Source organism: Caretta caretta, chromosome 7 (genome assembly GCF_965140235.1).
Source record: "Caretta caretta isolate rCarCar2 chromosome 7, rCarCar1.hap1, whole genome shotgun sequence".
In the NCBI taxonomy this organism is placed as follows: domain Eukaryota; kingdom Metazoa; phylum Chordata; order Testudines; family Cheloniidae; genus Caretta; species Caretta caretta.
This window is the reverse complement of record NC_134212.1, coordinates 124,143,066-124,168,289: the sequence shown is the minus strand read 5'-3', so window position 1 is coordinate 124,168,289 and position 25,224 is coordinate 124,143,066. Positions and strand designations below refer to the sequence as shown.

Sequence of the window (25,224 nt, the reverse complement as noted above, 5' to 3'; positions counted from 1 at the left end):
TATTTTTGGCTGGATAAGGCATGTAAGGATACGGAAGACAGGATCTACTGAGAAACCCACAAGAGAGATCTGAGTTTTTGTTTTTATTATTAACTAGCCACTTGTGGCCATCACAGAAGAAATGACTCTTCAGGACTCATGTATTGTAGGACCCATTGGGGTTTATGGGTTATAAACTCTTCAGGGCAGGAACCTCATTTTCTTTCTTGGATGTAAAGCTTGTAGCATATTTTAGGATTTGTCAACCTTTTCTGCGTGGAGCCCTATTCAGTGTGGCATTGCGTGGACACAGATATCTGCCTGCATGAAACCGCTTGCAGGATTGGGGCTTGGGGTGCTGCTTGCTTCTCTTTAAAATCTATTACGCTCCTTATACAATGTATGAAATGCTGTCTTAAGCAGCCACATGACATTTATTTTCTTGTATGCAGTGTTGTTGTAGCCATGTCAGTCCCAGGATATTAGAGAAACAAGGTTGGGGAGGTAATATTTTTTTATCAGACTAGTGTCTGTTGGTGAGAGAAAAGGAGGACTTGTGGCACCTTAGAGACTAACCAATTTATTTGAGCATGAGCTTTCGTGAGCTACAGCATCCGATGAAGTGAGCTGTAGCTCACGAAAGCTTATGCTCAAATAAATTGGTTAGTCGCTAAGGTGCCACAAGTACTCCTTTTCTTTTTGCGAATACAGACTAACACGGCTGTTACTCTGAAACCTGTTGGTGAGAGAGAGACAAGCTTTCGAGTGTACACACACCTGAAGAAGAGCTCTGTGTAAGCTCGAAAGCTTGTCTCTCTCTCGCCAACAGAAGCTGGTCCAATAAAATATGTTACCTCTCTCACTTCGTCCCTCTAATTTACTTTCCTTATTACTTTTGGGACAACAAGAGGTAGATAATAAACTTCTTTAAAAATTAGCATGCTTCTTTAAAAAACATTTCCTACTGATCTGTATAAAAATGTTCCTGAACAAAAATATATCCAAGCACCAACAGCTCAAACAAGAGCTTAGATTGTGGGAGGGGGCTAATGGGGGATGTGGGAAGTTCCCACATCTAGATTTTAAGATCAGAAGATATGGTTGGGTCATCTAGCCTGACCTCCTGTATAATTCTATGGTCTGTGTTAAAGTCTCAGCCACTCTGAGTGTGATACAAACCTATGTAGGAAAACCCAATTGGTGTTCAAGTTTAATACCTAAACCACTTAGCCATCACAGCCCAGGACTACACTCTTTGCTCAGGCAATGCTCCCTTTGAAGTCAGCGGGAGTAAGGGCTGTGAGACAGCTGTGCGTTGTGGCTTCTGGAGTCTGTCTGCTCTGATATATTATTTTGTCTTCTGAGGAAATGAAGTTCTGTATTTTTTCATTAAGAATAAGGTGGTGCAGTGCTGCTCCGGCTGCAGGAGGGATCAGGTATACAGCAGAGCAGGTGCAGCACAGCGGAATGTAGGCCAATAAACAGCTACAAAAAGATTCAGTAAGTTTGGGGGGCAGGGGCGGGATGTGAGTGGAGGATGTTTGTAAGTAGGGGCAAGGGCGCTTGAACCTATGTAAACTTCCAGGGTTTTGGTGTTCTCTTAGGTGCATTTTGGACAATTTATTTGATATTCTGGGGCATCCTTTTAAAAAGTCTCTTTAAATACCTCTGCATGATGAGTACTATTTGAATGCTGACAGTATGGTCAGTGCTGTATAAATGGATGCATAGTCCTGGGCCCAGGGAATTTACAGTCAGACACGGACAATACACCAGATCAGTGGTTTTCAACCTGTGGTCCCTGGACCCAGGGCGGTCTGCAGACTATGTCTAAGATTTCCAAAAGGTCTTCCCCTGCATTTGAAATTTTTTAGGGGTCTACAAATGAAGAAAGGTTGGAACCACTGCACCAGATGACACTAGAAGCTGCTTATGCAGCAACCTCAAGGAGTATCAGATAGCTAACCAGCAGGCTTGAAAAACATGGAACCTCAAGGAGGGCGATAGGGGATGGGTCACTTGATGATTCCCTGTTCTGTTCATTCCCTCTGGGGCATCTGGCATTGGCCACTGTCAGAAGACAGGATACTGGGCTAGATGGACCTTTGGTGTGACCCAGTATGGCTGCTCTTATGTTCTTTACTCTTTGTTGAGGTAGATAAACTGAAAAAGGAAAAGGAGTACTTTTGGCACCTTAGAGACTAACAAATTTATTTGAGCATAAGCTTTCGTGAGCTACACTCACTTCATCGGATGCAAACTGAGTATCACGGCATCTGCTGTGTGCTGATCTTCTGGATGAGAGCTAAAAGCCAGGATCCTGCTGGCTCTGCATGGAGATTAAAGATCTCATGACACATCTTGGGTGAGGATTATCCCAGTGTTCTTTGTCAAAATCTCCACACCTCTGTACACCAGCTTGTTGCCTCCCTTCTCCCCAGCGATGGTGTGTCAGTGCAGATCTATCTCTTGAAGAGCTGTGGAACGAAAGGGGTGATATATATGTTCCGTATAGCAGTGCGGCACACAGTTGCCAAACTTGCACCCATACTTTACTGATATTGGATTAACAGACCTTCCATGCTTTAAGTTTACTAGCTTTTTCCTCACTGTCTATCCCCTGGTCTTTCTTTGTGTGTGTCTGGAAGCCAGAGACTTGGGATGTAGGGATAAGTGTCTATAAATAAGGAATGGTGGTGGTGGTTTGGTAATTCTAGCCAGAAGTCTGGTAGGTGGCTCACTGGTTGCAAACTTAACTATTAGAGTAGGTGCTTAAACTAAACCATTACAGGGTGAATGGAGTGGTGATAGAGACCAAAGATAGTTGGGCCATCTTGTCTACTCCTCCCACTCTGGCTAATGCAAGATTACTCTCTGGAGATTTGCCAGTTTTGTTTTATATTACCTAAGTAATGGGGCTTCCGTCACTTTCTTTAGAGAAGTAATGGAAACATTGCCTAAAATTAAGGTTTTTGTTTTCAAGGAGTTTGCACAACTACGTTCACTAGGGGAAAAGAAAATGAGTACTTGTGGCACCTTAGAGACTAACAAATTTATTTGAGCATAAGCTTTCGTGAGTTACAGCTCACTTAATCGGACGGACGCATTCAGTGGGGAAAGAGAGCAAAGAATGGTGGTGCCCTTTCCAATAAATGTGTTGAACTGCACAGTTCTAGCAGAGATCTCAAACTGTTGCCCCCTGAAAGGTTAGCACAAGATAAATGCTAGTGTGGAAGGTGTACAATTCTGTGCAATTTTTCTTTTTATGGTACAGAAGTTCCATTTTCTATAGCTTTATGAGTTATTACTTCTGCTGTTAAATAACTTGTTTATAACAGACATCTGATAACACTATGTGTGGAATAGAGATAAATTTGGGTCTGAAATATGGGATGTCCTCAGTAATTTACTGGTTGTTTTTTCTCTTCATTTTCTTAAAGGAACACAAATTTGAAAATGACACATCTCTCAAAATTGTGTACCTTTACGTATAACTGAAGATTACTGTAACTGAAATATCAGAGAAACAAAGATATTTTTGTGTTAGTTTGTATGTTTGACTGTGTTGACAGTTTCACTATTGTATGAACCTTTCATAGAGCAATGGGAAAGAGAGACCCTGCTCCCCCCCCCCCTTTTTAAATGTGATTGTAAAACCATAAACATTGGCAGCAGGGTGAGGCAGTAACTGAAACGCCTTTGAATTCATTCTTTGAAACTGCCTAGATTTCAGGTTGACTGTGCCCATCATATTTGTGTCTGGACACATATTCAGGCCAATAAAATAAAATAAAATAAATAAAAAACCCTGCTAAAGTGGTTGTCACATAGATTAAAAGAAATTGACTCAATTTCAGACTTTAGTTGTTTCACACGATCAGCTGCAGGTGCTGAATGGTGGTGTTAAAATGTAACGCAACATTAACAGCCCCGCACCCACGCCACCTCGGGTAAACACAGCTAATTAGGAGATGTGTGTTTAAGTGATGTTTCATATTCAGTGTGTTGATTCAAACACACACACACACACACGAAAAGAAATTAGTTTCTCTTGAACAATGTTCTTAATAAAATTATCCCTGGAAAAAGTAGGAAAGAACTTCACGAATTCACACCCATTGTGTATTAAGGACTCTGGGGCCTGATTCAGGAAAACACTTAAGAATGTGCATGAGTGCTTTGCTGGATCAGGCCCTTGGTCAATCAGCATGCAAACAAACATTTTAAAATTTTTGCATCACAGTGTATTTTGTTTTTTGACCTGTGTGGTTCTGGAATGTGACCCTGCAAACTCCGTAGGCAAAATTCCCATTGACCCACCGGGCAGGTTCTTTGTGGAGCAGCTGCGGGATGAGACCCCAAATTTAGGATTGTATTTATATTACAGAAGTACCTAGAGATCTCAGGCTCAAGTGAAAATAGCAGCCCCATTGTGGTAGCTGCTGTACAAACCCAGTAAAAATACAGTCTAAAGAGCTTGCAGCCTAAGGGTCCAGGCTCCATGCACATACCGGGTCTGCCCTGGCACAATGCGTTGCAGGATCGGGGCCTAGGTTAATGACAAGATGCAATAGCTGGATACAGGACACTTCCTGGTTAAAAGTGTACGGTAGTGTGTCATGTAAAAGTCCTGTCTTAATAACTGTCTGCAGCTGAACCTTAACTGAGAAGTGGTATGAAACCATTGTTTTGGACGAGAACAATTACTGTGTATTATGGCAGGTTTCAGAGTAGCAGCCGTGTTAGTCTGTATCCGCAAAAAGAACAGGAGGACTTGTGGCACCTTAGAGACTAGCAAATTTATTTGAGCATAAGCTTTCGTGAGCTACGTCCGATGAAGTGAGCTGTAGCTCACGAAAGCTTATGCTCAAATAAATTTGTTAGTCTTGAAGGTGCCACAAGTCCTCCTGTTCTTTTTATCTATTATGGCAGTGCCTAGAGATCCCAACCTCAGTTGTGCCTGGTGCTGCACAGCACACAGAGACCCTGCCCTGAAGCACTTACAGTCTAAATAGATAAGGTTTGTTTGCATCCTCTGTTTAGGCTGTAAGCTCTTCAGGGTAGTAAGGGCAATGGAGTTGAAGCGACTTGCCCTCTGTACCACAGCTGGTCAGTGTCAAAGCCTGGTCTAGAACCCGCGTCTCCACACCCCCATCCAGTGCCTCGCTACTGGACCTTATTTTCCCTCAAACTTGTTTATAAGCAAAGAACCAATTCTGAGGACCTACTATTATATTTAAAGAAAGGAAAAAAAAAAAGCAAAGTAACCAGTGGCATAAACTTCTTTCCTCCTTGTTATGAAGGAATTTTAAAAGGAAAGTGAAAGATGGCCTACACAACTTCACAGTGTGTACTTTGTGATGTATAATTGTCAAAAATACTAGAAATGTTCTGCTACATATTTACCTCTTCCCCGCTCCTCATTCCTGCATTACCCATTAAGAGACTTCACTTTTTCTCCAGTTTAGCATAATAGATTCTTTCATGGACATATTTATTGTCTTCAGCCATTTGCAAATATTGTGTTTAATAGTTTATGTGAGTTAATAAAAAGTAGAGTTCACTTTACATGTTTTTTTTTTTAAAAGCAAACACCTGCAAGAGCAGGAAATGGCTGATCTGCGCAAGTGTAGAAATGCAAACTGCATTAATGACAGGAGGCGTCTTCCTGAGGCATTGGGGGGTGGAGGTGCAAAGCTTCTTTATCTCCCTTCAGACCCTGTAAAGCAGAAGTTTTAGAGTTCTTCTGGCTTTTAAGTCCAGTAAGGAAGCAGGCAGTGAAGTGAGACAGAAGCTACAGAGAGGCTTACTCCAGGGAGCGTACAGCAGAGTCTCTGCCACTCCTGTGAAGCCCAGAGGCATGGCATGCAGTTACCGTGCCATGGTGGGCAGACAATGCTTCTTGTCATCTTCTCCCCCCTCCCTCTCAACACCTTTTAAGCTTAGTAATGAACGATACACGGATCAGTCAGGATAGCTCTCAGGTCTGTAAATTACTCCCACTAGTCTGGGGCACATACTGAGATTGTTTCTTGTAAGATCTTGAGGCTGAAGCGGAAGAGGAGCTTTTGCGTAGATCAGGGCTTAAAAAATGTATCCAGCATCTACTGTGCTAGCCCAGGACTAAGCCTGTTGAGCAGAGTGAAAAGACTTGTCGCTATGCCCCGGCAGTTTAAAGACCCTGTTTGTTCACTCTATCTAACTGTAACATATTGCAACTCAACTTTTTAAAATAAATTTTTAAGAGAATGTACTTTACTACTAGGGCTGGTTGACTAGTGGAAAATACCTTCACACGCTCACAGTAATACTGTTACGGCAGCTTCTCAAGAGGTTTTAAGCTCCTGTCAAAGGCAAAATCCTGCTGCAGCTTTAACTGTGAAGCCACGCTTTATGCCTCCATAATAGGGAACAGTTCTGCACGTGAAGGGCGATGGATCAAAGGAATGGACATGTCTCTCCATATCCAGATTCAGTGATGCTTATTAAATAGCTGGTAGCTTTGAGTGAGGGTCTGTGTCAACCTTTACGTATGTACGGAACCTAGCACAAGGCCCTGATCCTGATCAAGGCCTCTGGATACTACCCTAATACCCATTTAATAATAATGATAATAAATGATGGACATGGACATAGATGCAGGAACTAGGGTGCTGGGGGGCTGCTGCACCCCTTGGGCTTTAAGTGGTTTCCATTATATACGGGGTTTACAGGTTGGTTCAGTGGCTCTCAGCATCCTCACTATAAAAATTGTTCCAGCCCCCTCGGACATGCAGTGCAGTGATGATAATATAATATATGGTGGCATCTGTCATCATGTGCCCTCTGTTCTGTTGCTCTTTGCTTGCCTTTTCTGCTGTGTTCAAGTTATCTCTAGGGCTTTCTTCCATTTCAGAATTGTCACCTTTCTTAGCTATTTGAACCCATGTCAAATAGAAAAAAAGAAAACATTGCCCCAACCATAAGCTAAATGTGGGTCACGCACTAAAGGGGAATTTCTCTACTGCAGCAGTTCTCAAACTGTGGGTCGGGACCCCAACGTGGGTTGCGCCCATTTTTAATGGGATCACCAGGGCTGGCTTAGACTTGCTAGGGCCTGGGGCCGAAGCCCGAGCCCCACCGTCTGGAGCCGAAGTGTGAGGGCTTTAGCCCTAGGCAGCAGGGTGCAGGTTACAGGCCCCCTGCTTGGGGCTGAAGCCCTTGGGCTTTGGCCTTGGCCTCCACACGTGGGGCAGTGGAGCTCAGGTGGGTCAGGTTTTGGTCCCCCCTCCTGGGGTTGTGTAGTAATTTTTGTTCTCGGAAAGGGATCGCAGAGCAATGAAGTTTGAGAATCCCTGCTCTGCGGGAAGAGCTGTTTATATAGCAAGTCAGTTTGTTGAGGATAGCAATAGGGGCATCTAGGATAAATAGTTCTCCTCTCTTGGCTGTTTGTGACCTATGAGTTGGTGGGTCTCAGTTCAGTTCCTAGTGGACCGGAGTTCAGATCTCACAAACAACAAACACAGTTGGCCCCCTTGTTAGCAGTCTGAGCTGAGAGGTGAAGGACTGACTGGGTCATAAAAAGTAAACCTCCCTCTCCTTCCTATATGTGGTTCCTCCAAATTAGGTTTGAGGCTGATTGGTGATGGCCAGTGTAGGGAAACCTTCTGTTTATCCTCAGAATAGATACAGCATAGACAGGATTTCCCTCAGTTGTGGCACCTTTTGTCAGCGCTAAAAGAAAGAGAAATGTAGCGAACCTGTGTGTGCATATTTGCATATGGCACAAATGCAGATTGAAGTTGGTGATTAAAAATGGCCAGCGCCTTTGGGAGTGTGCATTGTTATTGGGAGGGATAGTCCATGCTCCTGGAAAAATAAAGCAAGAGGCCATCACATCTTATGTATGACAGTATCTGTTCTTACACGCACCATTGTTTCAGCTCATGCTGAAATTACACAAAGCAAGTATCAGAGTAGCAGCTGTGTTAGTCTGTATCCACAAAAAGAAAAGGAGGACTTGTGGCACCTCAGAGACTAACACATTTATTTGAGCATAAGCTTTCGTGAGCTACAGCCCACTTCTGAATGCATCTGATGAAGTGCGCTGTAGCTCACGAAAGCGTATGCTCAAATAAATTTGTTAGTCTCTGAGCTGCCACAAGTCCTCCTTTTCTTTTTACAAAGCAAGTAGGAATCTCCCAATAAAAGGCTGGAAGAACTTGCAGTTGCAGAAGTATCTTTCATGACTGCGGGAGACTGTGGTTATTGGGGATCACCAAACACTGCTAGAGGGGAAGCATTCGGAGGAAACTTATTCACTCTTGGCTGAGTGATATTTTTTTTTTTTGAAGGGGCCCAGGGCAGTCACTGCAGAGGAGTGGCCTGGGATCACCTGGGGCAGTGGTACTGAAGGGACTGACCCACTCCTTCACTTCAGCAGCTGGGAAGTATGGCCCGTAAGGAATATTATATTTCTTCTGGTAACTCTGCCAAGAAAGAGAGGAAATCCATAACTTGAGCAGAATATTTAAACTTTTTGTGGGGTGGGGGGTGAGGTCAGAAGGGGGAAATTAAAATCTTTTATAGTGGGTTTGTCGAGATTGTTTTATCCTGGAAAGCTAGTGGATGATAAGAAATTTTTTTTTTTCTTACAACCCAGCAACAAGCTCTTCTCTTTACACGGGACTTCCAGTTCTGTGCACACCTGATAGAGGAAAGATCCTGCTGTGGTCAAATACTATAGAGCAAACTTCAGGATTTTGAGAGTGGGTTTGTTAGTCTAGGTAGCTGCTGGTAAAGACATCCAGGTATCTTTTGATGTGTGGTGTTTTATAAGTTGTAGTCGGTTCCCATGGTTATAAAGCATTGTAGCCATTGCATTTTGGGCTGTAATTTCTTTAGAATTTACAAGTTAAAGTCTTGATTCTGCTCGTCTGATTTCACTGGCCCAGTCTTGTGTACCCTTTTTATGTGTGTAGTCCCATTGTTGCAGCTGGAAGTACTTGTGCAGCCGAAGGACACAGGATCGGGCACGTAATTAATCTGACAATACAGTGTAGGTGCATGAGACTTGGTGAAGGTCCAGAGTCGTCACAGAACAAATCTTTCTGAAAACATTGCCCTATGGAGGGTTGGTTGATTATTCTTGAAGGGCTTCATAGCAGAAGGATGCTCTTAGAAAGTGTGCTAAATAAGGTATCTTAATTTTTTTAAATTATGAAGAAATATCATCCTTCAAACTTGTGTGTTTTTAAAAAGAATTGAGAGCTTTGTTTAGGGAATTGTCCTGCTGCTCGCCTTAAACTATCCTTTGATTTATAGACTCATGCCTGCCAGCATTTGAAAGCTATTACTATCTAATCTTTGTTGTACAGGTGTTTGCAAAGATGATAGGTATATAAGAATGGCCAGACTGGGTCAGACCAACGGTTCTTTTAGTCTTCTGACAGTGGCCAATGCCAGGTGCCCCAGAGGAAAGGAACAGAACAGGGAATCATTGAGTGATTCATCCCCTGTGGTTCACTTCCAGCTTGTGGCTGTCAAAGGCTTAAGGATACCCAGAGCATAGGGTTGCATCCCTGACCATCTTGGCTAATAACCATTGATGGACCTATCCTCCATGAACATATCTAAATCTTTTTTGAACCCAGTTATAGTCTTGGCCTTCACAACATCCCCTAGCAACAGGTTGACTGTGTGTTGTGTGAAGTAGTACTTCCTTTTGTTTATTGTCAACCTGATGCCTATTAATGTCTTGGATGACCCTGGTTCTGGTGTTCTGGGAAGGAGTAAATAACAGGAGTACCTTGGTATCTAAGCGATGGCCTCCAATTCTGCCTCCCCCTTCTAATTCTGCCCCTGCCTTCGGCCCTCTGTGCTGCCTCTGTGCTTTGTGTAAATACAAATGTTTCAGAAGTCAAATAGATGGTCACTTTCCAGCTCCATTGATATGCACTGGATCGAGGAGAGCTGTCTGGAGGGACAGTGGGACTAAATGGCAGATATTTTACTGTTTAAAAAACAAAGTACGCTGTCCCTTCTCCATAGGGAATATTGGCAAGCATGACAGGAGCAGAGGACGGCTTGCTAGCAGGAATCACTGAAGTAGCTAGCACGTAGCGTGGGTTAAGCAGAGGCCAGCTGTGGCAGGCACTAATTGCACCTGACCCTTTCTTGCACAATCCCCTTCCCATCTCAAGGTGATCTGGACTGATGTCCCTCTGCTAAGTGGGTGACCAGCCACATAAAGCGGAAGATCCTTTTTGAGCCGTAATTGACCTTTTCGGAACCTTGCAAGCTATATTTAGTTGGGGATTGGTCCTGCTCTGGGCAGGGGGTTGGACTAGATGGCCTCCAGAGGTCCCTTCCAACCCTGATATTCTATGATTCTATGATTTGGGCTTAGTGCGTGCCAGTGTGTCAGGCTGGGGCCCTCTGCGTGTGCGGGAGGTGTCTGCTGGAGGCAGCACATGGGGGAAGTGTGGGTGTTAAATCATTGGCTGAGCGAGTGATTTGGGATCAGTACCTGGGAGCAATTTTACCTGTGTGGAAGGAGGCGTTTCAGAATCGTGAATGGAAATGAATCTGGGCACGGAGCCCAAAATCTGTCTGGGAGAGTCTGAAGTGATGATGTGGCTATTGTGCCGGACCTGACTTCTCAGCCTCTTAGATCAGAATGCAGAGCGCTATCTGGCCCTGCAAGCTCTGGTGAGAGCTCTTTTAAAAATGGAATTCCTCCTTGCACAGGCTGGTTTTACTTTTTTGGCGCTGGGAAAATGAAAGGGGAACTGGGGAAGCTCTACATTTCTTCTCTGGCCTGGTTTTACTGATCATAAACTTACACGCTGCAGAAGGTTTCCTGGGGACAAAAAGCTGCATGTGGGTGGTGGTGGGGGTGTTTAAAATGGGTCACATGCCCAGGAATGCATCAAATTTTAGTGGTGGCTAAGTGCCGGAAAGCATAGACAAGGGGAGGGGGAGAGAGGAGAGAAAAATGAGCCCCAGGCTATGGAAGGAAGGCTGGGAAAAAGAGAATCTGGCCAGGCCCCAGGGCCAGGTTAGAGATTCCTACACGCATTAACAGCCACAGGAGATGTTTATTTACAGGGGGCTAATCTTTTCTGGGTGCTCTGTCATTTTAAAAACAATATCGGTTCTTGGGAACAGGACTGGAGGGCACCTTGGAGATAGGTGAGAGGGGTTACAGAAATCTGGGAGCACCTATTCTTGTCTGTTAAGATTCCTTCCTTCCTCTTGCATCCCATGTTGCTGGTAACTGTCCGCCACTGAGAAATGCAAATGCCATTTACTTAAAAGGAAAACTCCACCGTGTTCTGATCGCTACCTGCAGAGAGGCTTTAAAAGTTTTGTCTTCATTCTTCCATTTTCTTAATGCTTCCCACAAGGAGCTCCAGGACACAGGGAAAGTGACTTAGCATTTAAACATATGAGAGAGATGGGATTTTAAAGTTGGCATGAAGTCAGATCTGTTGGTAGATCCAAATATGGATCATAAAATCAAATGGTAGCAAAGTCTCACAAAAGTGACTAGTGTGTTGTGGGTTTTTTGGGGCCAGGTTTTCAGAAAGATCCTAGCACCCCATCTCTGATAATCAGTCCCTTTTAAGGTGTCTCAGTTTGGGCATACGGGAACTTTGAGGCATCCGAAGTCCCTTGCCACTTGTGAAAATCCTGCCACGTTGCTTGGTGGCTCCACTGGCTTCCTCATCCATTTAACTGCGGAGTGCTGTCACTGTCAGGATGGCGGCTTCTTCGTAGCTAGTCTTTAATACGTTTGGCACCTTGTTTCAGTTCTCTGCAGCTTGCTGTAGGGATTGGAATCTTTTCTTTTTTTCTTAAGATTCTGCTAGAGTTTCCTTAGTGGTGTAATTACCAGCAAGATGGGGTGCAAGGGGACAATAAAGAACAAAAGAAGGCCACAATCTTAGAAGAAGAGTCGCTGTCCCTTGGCATTCTGTAATGCCCTGAGTCTAGGCCAGCAATGTGTACAAATGCATCATGGCTGTGCCATCAACAGTGGCATTCAGGGTAATATTCCTGCAGTACCGTGTGTTCTGTTACTGTCTGTTATTGTCAGAGAAGTGACTATCTAAAAATGACACCTCTGCTCCCAATGTCTTCTGATTTCTCTCTGCTGGCTTCCATGGCAGGAGCGGGAGAGGTGAGTTGTTCAGAGTGATTCTGGTTAAGGTGTTCTTTTCTGCCTTGCGCATAGTCAGGAGGATTTTAGCTAGATTCCAGTTGCTAAATCTTTCTTGTTGGTGACACCGGTGGCAGAGTTTGTTTTGCGTTTGTGCTGCTGGTAGAGGGATCATCTCATAGGCTAACCATTTAGATCTTCTAAACTCATGGCGAGGGAGGAAATTTGGTATTCCAGGAGGTGCTACTTATGCCTCTGCAGAATATTAGGTAACTTTAAAGATGTCAGTGCTATCTTAATAAATCCATCCTTGGGTTCTAACTTGACCTTTTTCCCCTTTGGACGGAAACTTTGCGTGAGAGGTGGTTTTGCCTCCCCTTGAGGGGCATGTACCCAATTGCTGTTTGCTTAGTATTAATAACAGTACATTAGTTCTCACTTCAAAGGGGAAATGGGGCAAAAGGCTGTGGTTGAGAGCTGTTTTTCCCCCCCTATATCTTCAGTAACCTTGTTTTTGTAAGGGACACCTGGGAGTCTGTGAGCCCCTGAAATTGCCTCACCTCAATATGATGAAGTCTGGAAAGTCCCACCTTAAGGACACTGAAGGCATCCTTGTTGTTTTTAAAATCCACTTTGTAGACTCCTAGATTCTAAGGTCAGGAAGGACCATTGTGATCATCTGGTCTGACCTCCTGTATAGTACAGGCCAGAGACCTGCCCCAAAGTAATTCTTAGAGCAGAGCTTTTAGAAAAAAACATCCAATCTTGTTTTAAAAAAATGTCTGTGATGGAGAATCCACCACGACCCTTGGTAAGTCGTTCCAGTTGTTAATTACCCTCAGTGTTGAAAACATTTGCACCTTACTTCTAGCTTGAATGTATCTAGCTTCAACCTCCAGGCATTAGATTGTGTTCTACTTTTCTCTGCTAGGTTGAAGAGCCCTCTCTCAAATTACTGTTCCCCATGTAGATACTTGTAGACCGTGATCATGTCACCCCTCAACCTTCTCTTTGTTAAGCTAAATAGATCCTTGAGCCTCTCACTATAGGACATGTTTTCCAATCCTTTAATCTTACTTGTGGCTTTTCTCTGAGCGCTCTCCAGTTTTTCAAGATCCTCTTGAAGTGTGGACACAGTATTCCAGCAGCAATCTCCCCACTGCCACATACAGCGGCAAAATAACTCTCTTCTACTACTGAAGATTTTCCTGTTTATGCATCCAAGCGCATATTAGCCCCTTTGACCACAGCATTGCCCTGGGAACTGGTGGGCAGCTGATTATCCATCGTAGCCCCTAAGCTTTTTTTCAGAGACACTGCTTCTCAGGATAGAGTCCGCCATGCTGGAAGTATGACCTGTATTCTTTCTTCCTAGATGTATGACTTTACATTTGGTTATATTAAAATGTGTACTGTTTGCATGTGCCCAGTTTACCAAGCAATCTAGGTTTCTCTTTATCAGTAACCGGTCCTCTTCATTATTAACCACTCCTTCAATCTTTGTCATCTACAAATTTTAGCAATAATGATTTTGTTTTCTTCCAGGCCACTGATAAAAGTGTTAAACGGTGTAGGGCCAAGAACTGATCCCTGCAAGACCCCACTAGAAACACAACTACTTGATGATGATTTCCTGTTTGCAAAATGGCAGAAGAAATTGAATATTGATAATATAAAATAATGCACATTGGAAAGCATAATCCCAACTATACATATAAGATGATGGGGTCTAAATTAGCTGTTACCACTCAAAAAAGAGATCTTGGAGTCATTGTGGATAGTTCTCTGAAAACATCCACTCAATGTGCAGCGACGGTCAAAAAAGCGAACAGAATGTTGGGCATCATTAAGAAAGGGATAGATACCAAGACAGAAAATATCATATTGCCTCTATAAATCCAGGATACATGCACATTTTGAATACTGTGTGCAGATGGGGTCACCCCATCTCGAAAAAGATATACTGCAATTGGAAAAGGTACAGAAAAGGGCAACAAAAATTATTAGGAGTATGGAACATCCTCCAGAGGAGGAGAGATTAATAAGACTGGGACTTTTCAGCTTGGAAAAGAGACCACTAAGGGGGGGATATGATTGAGGTCTATAAAATCATGACTGGTGAGGAGAAAGTAAAGAAGGAAGTGTTATTTACTCCTTCTCATAACACAAGAACTAGGGGCCACCAAATGAAATTAACAGGCAGCAGGTTTAAAACAAACAAAAGGAAGTATTTCTTCTCACAACATACAGTCAACCTGTGGAACTCCTTGCCAGAGGATGTTGTGAAGGCCAAGACTATAACAGGGCTCAAAAAAGAACTAGATAAATTCATGAAGGATAGGTCCATTAATGTGCCCATTCCATAGTGTTTGCTCGTGATGTCTCAGCTCCCCTGCCCTGTTTTTCATGGGAACTAAAAACAAATTACCCCCCCCCCCCCCCGCCGAATTCACCTAAATAAATAACTGCCATATAACAGTGCTGTAACCTCTCTCATGTTTGGAGTGTCCTTGCACATGAATCCAGGTCTGGAATGCACAGAGCAGGGGAGAGAGCATTCCTACACCTCTGTTTCTCATGGCCTTGCACATACCTGGTTAAACAACTCCTTTTTTTCTGCAGGACAAAAGCTAGAAGAAGCTATGCAAAGTTTACGTGCTGCCTGTGCTGGTTTTCCCTGGAGAGGGTGAAGGGCAGGGCTAATTGGATTCCCCCCCCCTGCTTTCTCTCTAGGAGGCTGCAAAGTTTCTCCTTCTTCTCCTTATCAGTCCAGCAGACACTAAATTTAGATCCAAGGCACTCTGTTGATGATGGTAGTTAAAATAAATCCTCCTCCGTATTCTGGGCAAACGTCTTTCCTCCCTTCAGATGGCTTGCAGGTCTCGCTCCACATGCTGCTCTTGGAAGCGAAACTTCTTGCCATCTTAGCTCATTTTGGTGGGATGGCTGTAAATGTTGAGAACTAGTGCTCATCTCTGTGTGTGGATTAGCCTAGGTAAATCATGCCTGGAGCTGGGAATAAAGCCCTGACTGTGATAGCATCATAGAAAGTAGAGATAGCAAAGACCTGTCAGGTCCCATCTGGCCTGAACTGCAGGAGACAGTGCAAGATCGTTCTTGAGAGAGTGTTTTCTCATGCTTTGAGAATACAGAATTGGACCCTTTCTCTCATCTCTGTGTGTGCTTCTTGGAGTAGAGAGAAGGGGGATATTTTCCCATCCAGTGTTTGGAGAAGACATTGGAAAAGGTTCCTGTGGCCGTTTGGCAGCTTGCGGATCTATTGCAGTTGTCATGAGTGAGATGGGGACCGCTCAAATTAATTGCGGCTATTAAACTAAATATTAGCCAAACTTTGCCCTTCTTCAGGCTATGTCTACGCTTCAAATGCGACCTGGCACAGTTGCAGGGCTGCCGCTTATGTGTCGATGCTCACTACAGAGATAGGAGTGATTCTCCCATTGCTGTAGTTAATCCACCTCCCTGAAAGGTGGTAGCTAGGTCAATGGAAGAATTCTTCCATCAGCCTAGCACTGTCTCCACCGGGGGTTAGGTGGACATACCTCAGGCTCTCAGGCAGGTGGATTTTTCACATTTGTGAGAGATGTAGCTATGCTAATGTAAGTTTCCAGTATAGACCAGCCCTCAGTACCAAGATGGCCGTTAGGAAGGACATGTAAGTAAGGGCAGGAGAGCAGAGGTGTAGACAGGGCGTAGTTGTGCAGGACCTGGAAGGTGTGGACAAGAAATCCACCCTTGCTGTGAAAGTTAAGGGGAAGTCAGTGAAAAGAGTCAAAAAGGGGAGTGACCACATCTGAGCAGAGGGCACGGAAGATAACTCTTTTAGCAGGAGCAGTTTTGGCTCGAGTGGAAGCAGCTGAGGTGCCGGGAGGCTGGAGAAGAGTTGACCAAGTCATGGTCAAGGAGGAGATGTTGGCAATGTAAGAGTGGAAGGAGAGACCAGGCTAGAATGAGTGAGCAGCTGTGACCGTGGGGCCAAAGGAGGTCATCTAGGAATAGCATTAGAGAGAACAGGGGAATCTGCTAATTATGGAACAGCAACTCACTGAGTCTATCAGAATATTGTTGGGGATAAGCTATGTATAGGGTTGCCAGTCATGGTTTGGGGCTCTGTTTAGTCACTAGTTCAAAAGTTTAGATTACCGTGCTTAATATCCTATCCTATAGGGAGTGTTAGCTGTGTTGGTCTCACCAAATTCCATTTTGAGTAATTCGGTTCCGCCTCCTGTAAAATTCTCACTGTAGTTTCTGTGGAATGCTGGATACTTCTTGTTCTAAACAGTTGCATAGCCTTGCTGGGCACTGTTGAATAGCTACTTTATTCCACCCCAGACACAGCCGCAGTTCAGCAGTGGATGCATGTGTTTATGTATTCCAGTGGGTGTTATGGATCAGGCTGCAGAATGGTTTCTTTCTTTTATGAGCTGGTTTTCACCTGCTCGTAACCGGATTCCTGTGCATGATGAATCCATGGAATCTGCTGCAGAATGTAGGTTGTTTGCCTCGGAGTATGTGGGGTCATGATCGTAACTTTGATTGCAGTCTAAAAAGTATGTACATGAGAAGAGATTTTTTGATGATAGTTGGCTCTTAATCTAGTAGAAAAAGACATAACGAGATCTAATGGGTGTAAACTGAAGCTAAACAATGGAGGCTCGAAATAAGGTGCAATTTATAATAATTAATCATTAGAAGAACTTCTTCCTAGGAAGGTAGTGTGTTCTCCATCACTTGCAGTCTTTCAATCAAGCCCCTCTAAGAAATGCTCAGAAAGAACAGGAGGACTTGTGGCACCTTAGAGACTAACAAATTTATTTGAGCATAAGCTTTCGTGGGCTACAGCTCACTTCATCGGGTGCATGCAGTGGAAAATACAGTAGGATGATTTTATATACACAGAGAACATGAAACAGTGGGTGTTACCAGGCACAATGTAACAAGAGTGATCAGGTAAGGTGAGCTATTACCAGCAGGAGAGGATAAAAAAAACCTTTTGTAGTGATAATCAAGGTGGGCCATTTCCAGCAAGAACACGTGTGAGGAACGGTGGGGGGGGGGAAATAAACATGGGGAAATAGTTTTACGTTTTGTAATGACACATCCACTCCCAGTCTCTGTTCAAGCCTAATGTAATGGTATCCAGTTTGCAAATTAATTCCAATTCAGCAGTCTTTCGTTGGAGTCTGTTTTTGAAGTTTTTTTGTTGTAATATTGCAACTTTTAGGTCTGTAATCGAGTGACCAGAGAGATTGAAGTGTTCTCCGACTGGTTTATGAATGTTATAATTCTTGACGTCTGATCTGTGTCCATTTAGTCTTTTCCGCAGAGACTGTCCGGTTTGGCCAATGTACACGGCAGAGGGGCATTGCTGGCACATGGTGGCATATATCAAATGCTGTAGCTCAAACAGAAGTTGTGGGCTTTCTTCAGAGATTGCTGGATGGGGTTCTCTGGCCCATGCTTTGCAGGAAGTCAGACTAGAGGATCATAATGATCCCTTCTGGCCTTGTAATCCATGAACTTTTCAAAACACTCACTCTTTAGGCTGAACTCTTCTGTGCTTGAGCTCTGCCTGAAGAGCGAAATCTTCAGCAAGTGGGAGTGGAATCCCTTTGAGCCCCCTTCAACTGAGGAGTGAGTGGGGGAGAAATAATCTCTTCCCACTGTTAAAATAAAATTCTTGACATGTTTTTAAGATAAGGCTACAAACTGAAATGGCTGTAATGGGGAACTTGGCATGAATTTAGCCTTCAGTGTGGAGTGGGACCTTTGCTTAAGTTGGGGTTAAAAACTGGCTTTGATTTACTGAGGGCAGGAGCTTTTGTAACTTCCAGATGGTAGAAAATTCCCAGCCTGCAGGTGCGCATTGGACGGTTGCTGCACCGAAGATGCATGCACAGCTAATGAAGGGCTGGGTTATGCCTTCCACTGGATGAATGCCCCAGGACGTGCGGGGAGGATGGTGGAAGGTCTTCCCAGCCTCACCCCATGTCCCTTGCCCAAGAGGCAGTCCTTGTGCCCCTACCAGCACTCCCCTTGGGCCTAGTCAGCGCTGCACATCGGTGTTTCTGGGTGGCGGAGGTGTGAGCAGGTCTATGTTGTGTCTGCCTTCCCTCCCCCCGCGTCATGACACTTGTCCTGGCGGGAACATTGGCTACACCTGAAACGTAAAGGCAGGCTTGTTCGCACTGCACTCTCCCCCTGCAGTGCCTCGCATGGTTCCAGACAGTACTACGGAGCCCGTGCTCCTCTCTGCCTTGCCCAGCGTGGTTCAGGTCCCGAGTTTGCAGCTAGTCCGGTGTGTGCTAGTTGGTTGCTTATGGAACTGGAGCAAGAACGTGACCAGGGCTGGATCATGTGAGTACCAGTGCTCGGGGCTCACTGTGTCTGTCTTCCTTTCTCTGCAGAGCGGCTGGCATTCCAGTGAAGGAAAGGGTGAAGGTCTCTCAGAACTGGAGGCGCGGGCGCTGCCGGAGGGAAACGCTCCTGAAATGGAAACGCAAGCAAGTGGCTCCTTTTTCTTTTACCCTGTACCGTGGCAGCCAATAGGGGACACTGGGTTTGCCTCTGTCCTTTGATTTCAGACTGTTCCAGGCCACCCCTACCCCTCCGGTCTTTAGGGTCTTACCAGTGACACAGACAAGGCTGCTTTGTCTTTTGACGTAGCTGATGAAACTGCAGTGGGATAACTGGAGGTGCTGCCTAGCCCACTAGACACCAAACCCGAGAACCCAGTCTCACCTGTCAATAAGGAGCCTATGGTGCTTCTCTCAACAATAGGGGTTGGGTCATATTCCAGCCCTGGTAAATGCATTCTGCTTCCCCATGCAGTTCTAGTTGGATACAGTGTTCTTCATTTCGGATCCTAAACTGTTGAGTGATTTGTCTTCAGAGCCTGTCTGCATCTTGTCTCATACCACTGCCGAGCTCCTAATCTGTGCTCTGACAATAGAAGGTGCTTCTCTGCTCCCTTGCTGCACCTTAAGCCTGGACTAATCCCTTGAGCTAATACAGTCCATGAGCTTCTCTCCTTCACATCCCTCCTCAAGATTCACTTCTTTTGTTCATTGCCTTCCATTATTGGGCCCCCACCTGGCCTTTGGTCTGGACGCAGTCCACAAATCTTAAAATATTAACTTAGTTCCTTCCCGGGAGAATGAGATGTGTGCATAGCAGTAAGGTGAGGTGATTGCGATTAACAACTCATTGTGGGCGCTGCGTCCAAAGCTGTGCTGTGTGCTTTGCAAAATATCTAGGAAGACGAGGTCCCTTGCTTGAGAACCAGGCCTCCTGTAAGTGCAGCCATCACATCAGCCAGGCTGAGGACAAGTGAGAAGGGCCATACCAAATTCATGGACCATTTTGATTAATTTCATGGCCGTGGGTTTTAAAACTAGTCAATTTCACGATTTCAGATGTTTACATCTGAAATTTCAGGCTGTTGTAACCCTGGGTGTCCCGGCCCCAAATGGGATCATGAGGAGGGGTGTCACAAAGCTGTTCTGGGGGGCCAGGGTCTCAGGATTGCCACCCTCATTTCTGTGCTGCCTTCAGAGCTGAACTCTGACAGTTCATTAGCTAATTTAATAAAGCCACCATCCAAACTACTTTGTCTTCCCGATTGTTCTCTTATCCTGAATTAAAACTTGTTGCTTTTTCTTATAAAAAAAGTTATAGAAAAAGATAGAGATTTAGTTAAATTGCACCAGAGAGAGAACCACTGAGACAGGCTAGAGGAGTCTATGGGGAAGCTGGATGTTCACTTGGACTAGACGGTTGCATGGGTGTGGAGGAAGGAAGAGGAACTCAAAGGTCATCTCAGAACAAAAGCTACCACTGCAAAGATGCCATGGCTGCAGGGAGTCCTAAGTATTTTGTATCTAGGCCTCTAGATTCCTTAGCCAGCCCCTCTTCCAAAGACTCCACTCTTGGCCTCTTCCTCAGGTCTGGAATCTTTGTCAGAAAGAAGCCAGTGATGTGCTCTGGCATGTTTTGAGAAGTGTACTTGTTTCCTGGCTGTGATGCTATAATCGGGTCTGTCCGCCTGGGAATATGTCCCGGGGTGGCCAGCAGCTGTCTGATTTGTCTCCCTTGTCATTGTCTCTGCAGCCTGATGCCCTGGATGCATTTAGATGGCGAGTATCTCTACCTGTCCCAGGCAGAAGACATCCGGGCCTATCGGTTTCGTCCAGACAGTGCTGGCCTACAACGCCATCCTCAAGCCATCTTCTCCGGCCACCAGGAAGATGTGTGTCGATTCGTTCTTGCCAGCTCCCACATCGTCAGTGGAGGAGGGTAAGCTCAGTGCTGTGGAGGGGAGAAGCTTTGGTTGTGGGGCCAGGGCTCTTCAGCTGCACTGGAAAAGGAATTAATTTTCTAAGCGCACTGGATGCAGAAAAGTGTGTTTGTCATCCAGTGCTCCATGTTCCACCATATGTAACTTACTTGCACTGCTCCTTTCCTGCCAGTTTGATTTGCTTCTTCCCAAAAGAGACCTCTCCAGAGGTAGGAGATGAGCACAGTCTCATGCTAATGACCCGTTCAAGCCTTGATCTCCTTTCGGATGCTGCCGATCAGGGGGCTAAGCAGTGCTGATTTTGCCAGGGATTTTAATATATATTTTTTCCTTTGCAATAATGGTCACTGTAAGGACAATGCATCTCGACCGTCGAGGGGCATGGTATTCAGAACTGGGCATTCACTAGCTACAGTTGTGCACACAAACAACTTGCATCTACCTGGTCTTTAGCAAATGAAAAGATCTAGTTTATAAGATGCTCATCTTTTGGTACCTAAGTGTGGTAGTAGAAAGCACGTGTAGTCATGGTAAATGCCTGTATAAGTGAAGTGCGCACACAGTCCTGGGACTCTCCCTTATGAAATGTAACCTGAAAGCAAGTTGCAGAGGTTGAAAAACACATAGACATGTTCCAGTTTCTATAATTTTATTGACATAACAGGGTAGCAAATTCTTTGCCGAGTTAATACCATTCATTCAGTCTCTGGGTCAAATCTTGCTCCTGTGCTTCTGGCTGCCCTGGCATGAGTGGGAGGGGGGTGTGTCTGTGTGTGTGTGTAACGAATCATCCATTCCCCTGGGATTGCAGGTGTTCTAGTCCTCATGTGGTGATGCTTTACCTGCCTTGCAAAGATGATGACTTCCCGCTCGGGGGTTTATTTTACAGCGATGGAAATATCGTCCTCTCTAAAGTCCACAGCTCCTTCAGCATAAAGTTCTCTGCACACGAACAGGAGGTGAACTGTGTGGATTGTCAAGGGGGCATTATTGTGAGCGGCTCCCGGGACAGAACAGCAAAGGTGAGCAAGAGTCATGTCCATCACTGCACGTGCTGTAGCAGAGAGGTGAGCTCTGCGCGTGTTTAAAGGCGGGTTGAATGGAACCTTGAGCCCTGCACTTGCCTCTCTGTGTTGGGAGCACAATGAACCTTGCTTAGGTTTCTGGAGAGCCACTTGCGATGTCAGCCCACCAGGAAAGGGATACAGCTGGAGCTGGAGAAACTAGCCACTGGCTTGAAAGGTGAGATGGGATAGAAGCAGAGGGTCAGACCAGATGGACTTATCGGGGGGGGGTTAGGCTTGGCCTTATAATGGTGTTGTAGCATGTATTTCCCTTTGTGTTAGTCTCTCTCAAATTTCATCCCAAGAGTCTGGGACGGTCTCTCTTTTGTGGGCTCTAATTTACGGCGTTATTCCAAGCTATAAAAAGCTGTTTCCTAGGATATGTTTTTTGTAAAAAGACATGAAGTGTGCAAGGTACAGCCAGGAAAGTGACTGTAAAAATGACTTTGCAGACCCCATTTTTTTTGTCTTTCAGTGAAGCCATTTAGATAGCATGTGCTATGCCTAGGCTCCTTGAGGCCGGGTCTTGTTATTTGCTTAGCACTCTGCCCTGATTGTGCAGTGCTGTGTTGATGGATGGAGCCAGAGAAGAATTCCCCAGAGTGGTGGTCAGCTGAGTTTTAAATGTCTCAAGTGATGGTGCTCCCGGCACTTCCCTTGGGAAACTGTTCCATGGTTTTAAAAGATCTCGCTCTCTAGACGTTTCTCCTGATGTGTAGGTGATCATACGAGCAGGATATATAAAGATTATTCAACAAAAAGAACAGGAGAACTTGTGGCACCTTAGAGACTAACAAATTTATTTGAGCACAAGCTTTCGTGAGCTACAGCTCACTTCATCGGATGCTGTATTTTCCACTGAATGCATCCGATGAAGTGAGCTGTAGCTCACGAAAGCTTATGCTCAAATAAATTTGTTAGTCTCTAAGGTGCCACAAGTCCTCCTTTTCTTTTTGCGAATACAGACTAACACGGCTGCTACTCTGAAACCAAAGATTATTCAGTTCTTCTTTTTTATGATTGGGCATTTGCCCCTATCACTATCTTGTGCATCTGGTCTGGATCTAAGGCACTTATGCAACCTCCATTACCTTAGTATGTGAGCATCTCCTAACACCCCTGCAGGATAGGGCAGTGCTGTTATCCCCATTTTACAGACTAGGAACTGAGGCTGTGAGAGACCAGGTGACTTTTTCAAGGTCACACAGGAAGCCTGTGTTAGAACACAGAATTGAACTTGGGTCTCTCGAGTCCCAGGCTAGTGCCCTAACCATTGGACCATCCTGTCCTGCTTGGCTTGGCGTGGCTGGCCACTCTGGATAGTTCTAACCCAGTGTTACCCTATGTTCCAAAGCTATGTTTTTGTCAAACACAATTTCTGGGCACAGTTTGCCTTGGCTCGAATGAGTTTGAAGCTGGCTTGGCACCAAACTGTGCTCAAGTAGGATCCCGGGGCCTGTGTTTTGGGGCAGCACAGTCTCACAGCTCCCAGGGGCAGGAGCAGACAGACCTCTTATGACCTTGGGAAGAAACTCCTGAAGGTCAAAGGGAACTTAACTTTTTGTATTTTGCTCAGTTCTGCAGCCGGAATGAGCTTGCCCGCCTGACCCTCCCATGTGGCCATAAGGGACAGAGTCACTTTGATTTTTAGAGTGATTTTTCTCATGCGCGTTATAATTTCTGGTGGCTGGAAGGGAATCCGCAGCAGTACTTTAAGGGAGCTCTAAGTGCAGTGGATGCTATTGAGGGCTCTCCGAGTGTTGATTAGAGCTAAGCTCCGAGTAGCTGCTAATGTACATTCCTCACTGATAGGCACCAGATAGCATGCTCTGAACAATATTTTTAACCTGTAGGAGATAGGGACGCCTTAAAAGAGTTAAGCTTTTCTGCTGCTTTTGCTGACACTAGGTGCTAAATTCCCTGCTGACGGGAATAGCTTGCAATTCTGGGCATTATCAACAAACAAACAAACACGGCACCCCCAGCTTTGAAGTCTTTAAGTGAAACGTTGGGCATGGGGAGAAAAAGGGAGCTATGGACTAGAGTCTGGAGATCCATCCAAGCTGAGGAGGGGGATGGGGCTTAGGGATCAGGGTGGGCTCTGGCAGAACCCCACACTTTGCTCCAACTGGTTCATCTGTAGGGAAGGCAAGGGGTGCGGTGGTCTGAAAGCCCGATGGCAAGGGTGAGTCAGTGTAAGGGGAGCGTGTGTTGGCAGTGCTGGGGGAGGGGATGGGATTCTTCCAGGCTGCTGGAGGTCAAGGGCCTTGCCCTCTCTGCATGTCTATTGTTTGAAGATACCTAGGGGGTGGCCTTAAAAAGCCGGGCGTACGGAGATGGGTCTATCCGGGAGCACAAGTGAAACAAGCTTGCAGTTAATTTCCAAGCTAGTACAAATGGAAATCCTCAGTTATGTTTCAGAAGCAGGGGACGCGCCCACCCCACCGCTCCCCAGGAAAACAAAGGGGTATTTGAACATACCCTGATCTGGTTGCTCTGGAAGCTCTGCACTGCACGCTCTGTAGTAACAGGTCCCTGCCCTGAGGAGCTTGCAGCCTAACTTCGGCTGTTCCGTGGAGTGGAGCTGATGCTCGGCTGGACTGGGGCTGTGAGAGGATCAGAGTCTGGCAATAAAGTCGTCTGGGGACACAGTTTAGGCCTGTGCTTTTCCTGCTGGTGCAATTGTATTATTGAGAGTTCATTCAGAATGATCGGGGGGGGGGGGGGGAGGGGGTCTCTTCACACACAGGCTTGGACACCTGAACCCTTCCCTGCTTGCTTCTGGGTGCCCTGACGTAGCACCTCTCTGTCTCTCTAGGTTTGGTCCCTGTCCTCTGGCAGAGCTGGGCATTGTTTACACACGGTGCAGACTGAGGACCGGGTCTGGTCCATCGCCATTAGTCCATTATTAAGGTAATCAAGACCTTTATTAGTCATTTGAACAGGTTCTGCTTAACTTCTCTCCCCTCCACCCTGACTCCCCATCCCCTGGTACTCTGGATTTGCAAATATATCCAAGATAGTGGTGCAGTTGTCTAGGAACTTGATGGGGTGGAGGCAGATGGGGAGGGAGTAGGCCGAGTTCGAATCACTGTAGCCCTCCACGGGGGCAGAAGTCTTAGGGGAGTGTGCTCAGGTCACCTCCCACTAGAGCCATGTGGTCCCAGTCTTGAAAGTGACCGTGTAGAAATGGCCTCTTTGTGTTCCATCCCCGTCTGCTCCCTTTGTTCACTTGCTGAGTGACGGCTGCTCAGCTTTACACGCAGGGCTTGCGTTTTACTCCTCTCAGCCCAGCTGGAACTGTGTAGAAACAAGACAGATCCTATTTTGGGTCCTGCACTGCTGAGGCTGCCCGCTCAGCTCTGACTCCAGCCTCTTGTCTGCTGATGAGCGAAGCAGAAAGGGGTCCTCCTGACTCCTGAGGTCAGGCTGGGCCTGTGGGGCCAGTGGTTAGGGTGGGCTCAGTTGGCTTGGGAATGGAGCAAATTGGAGAGGGAAGGTCGTTAATGGAAAGGAAATGGAATGCGAAGATGCTGTTTTCCAGCTACTCTTCTGAACTTAACCCCGCTCCTGAGCATGCAGTTGAGGACTTAGGATTGTCACTGTTCAGCAGAGGATGTCAAGGTGTTGCGTACAGCAACGAGTGTAGAAGCTGCAGCCTCTTCCAATCTACTGATCAAAGACTCTGCGCCTCCCATTTCAGAGAAGGTGAAATGATGATAGAC

At 45.5% G+C, this 25,224-nt stretch overlaps 1 protein-coding gene across 1 annotated transcript in view; it reads left to right on the top strand.

The window, feature by feature from the left end:
• The window catches only part of FBXW4 (F-box and WD repeat domain containing 4), a 93,752-nt gene that overhangs the window by 1,988 nt on the left and 66,540 nt on the right, over window positions 1-25,224 (top strand). The window contains 4 exon segments of the mRNA XM_048857304.2: window positions 18,547-18,642; window positions 20,249-20,434; window positions 21,325-21,457; window positions 24,318-24,412. Coding sequence (XP_048713261.2) covers window positions 18,547-18,642; window positions 20,249-20,434; window positions 21,325-21,457; window positions 24,318-24,412 — 510 coding nt within the window.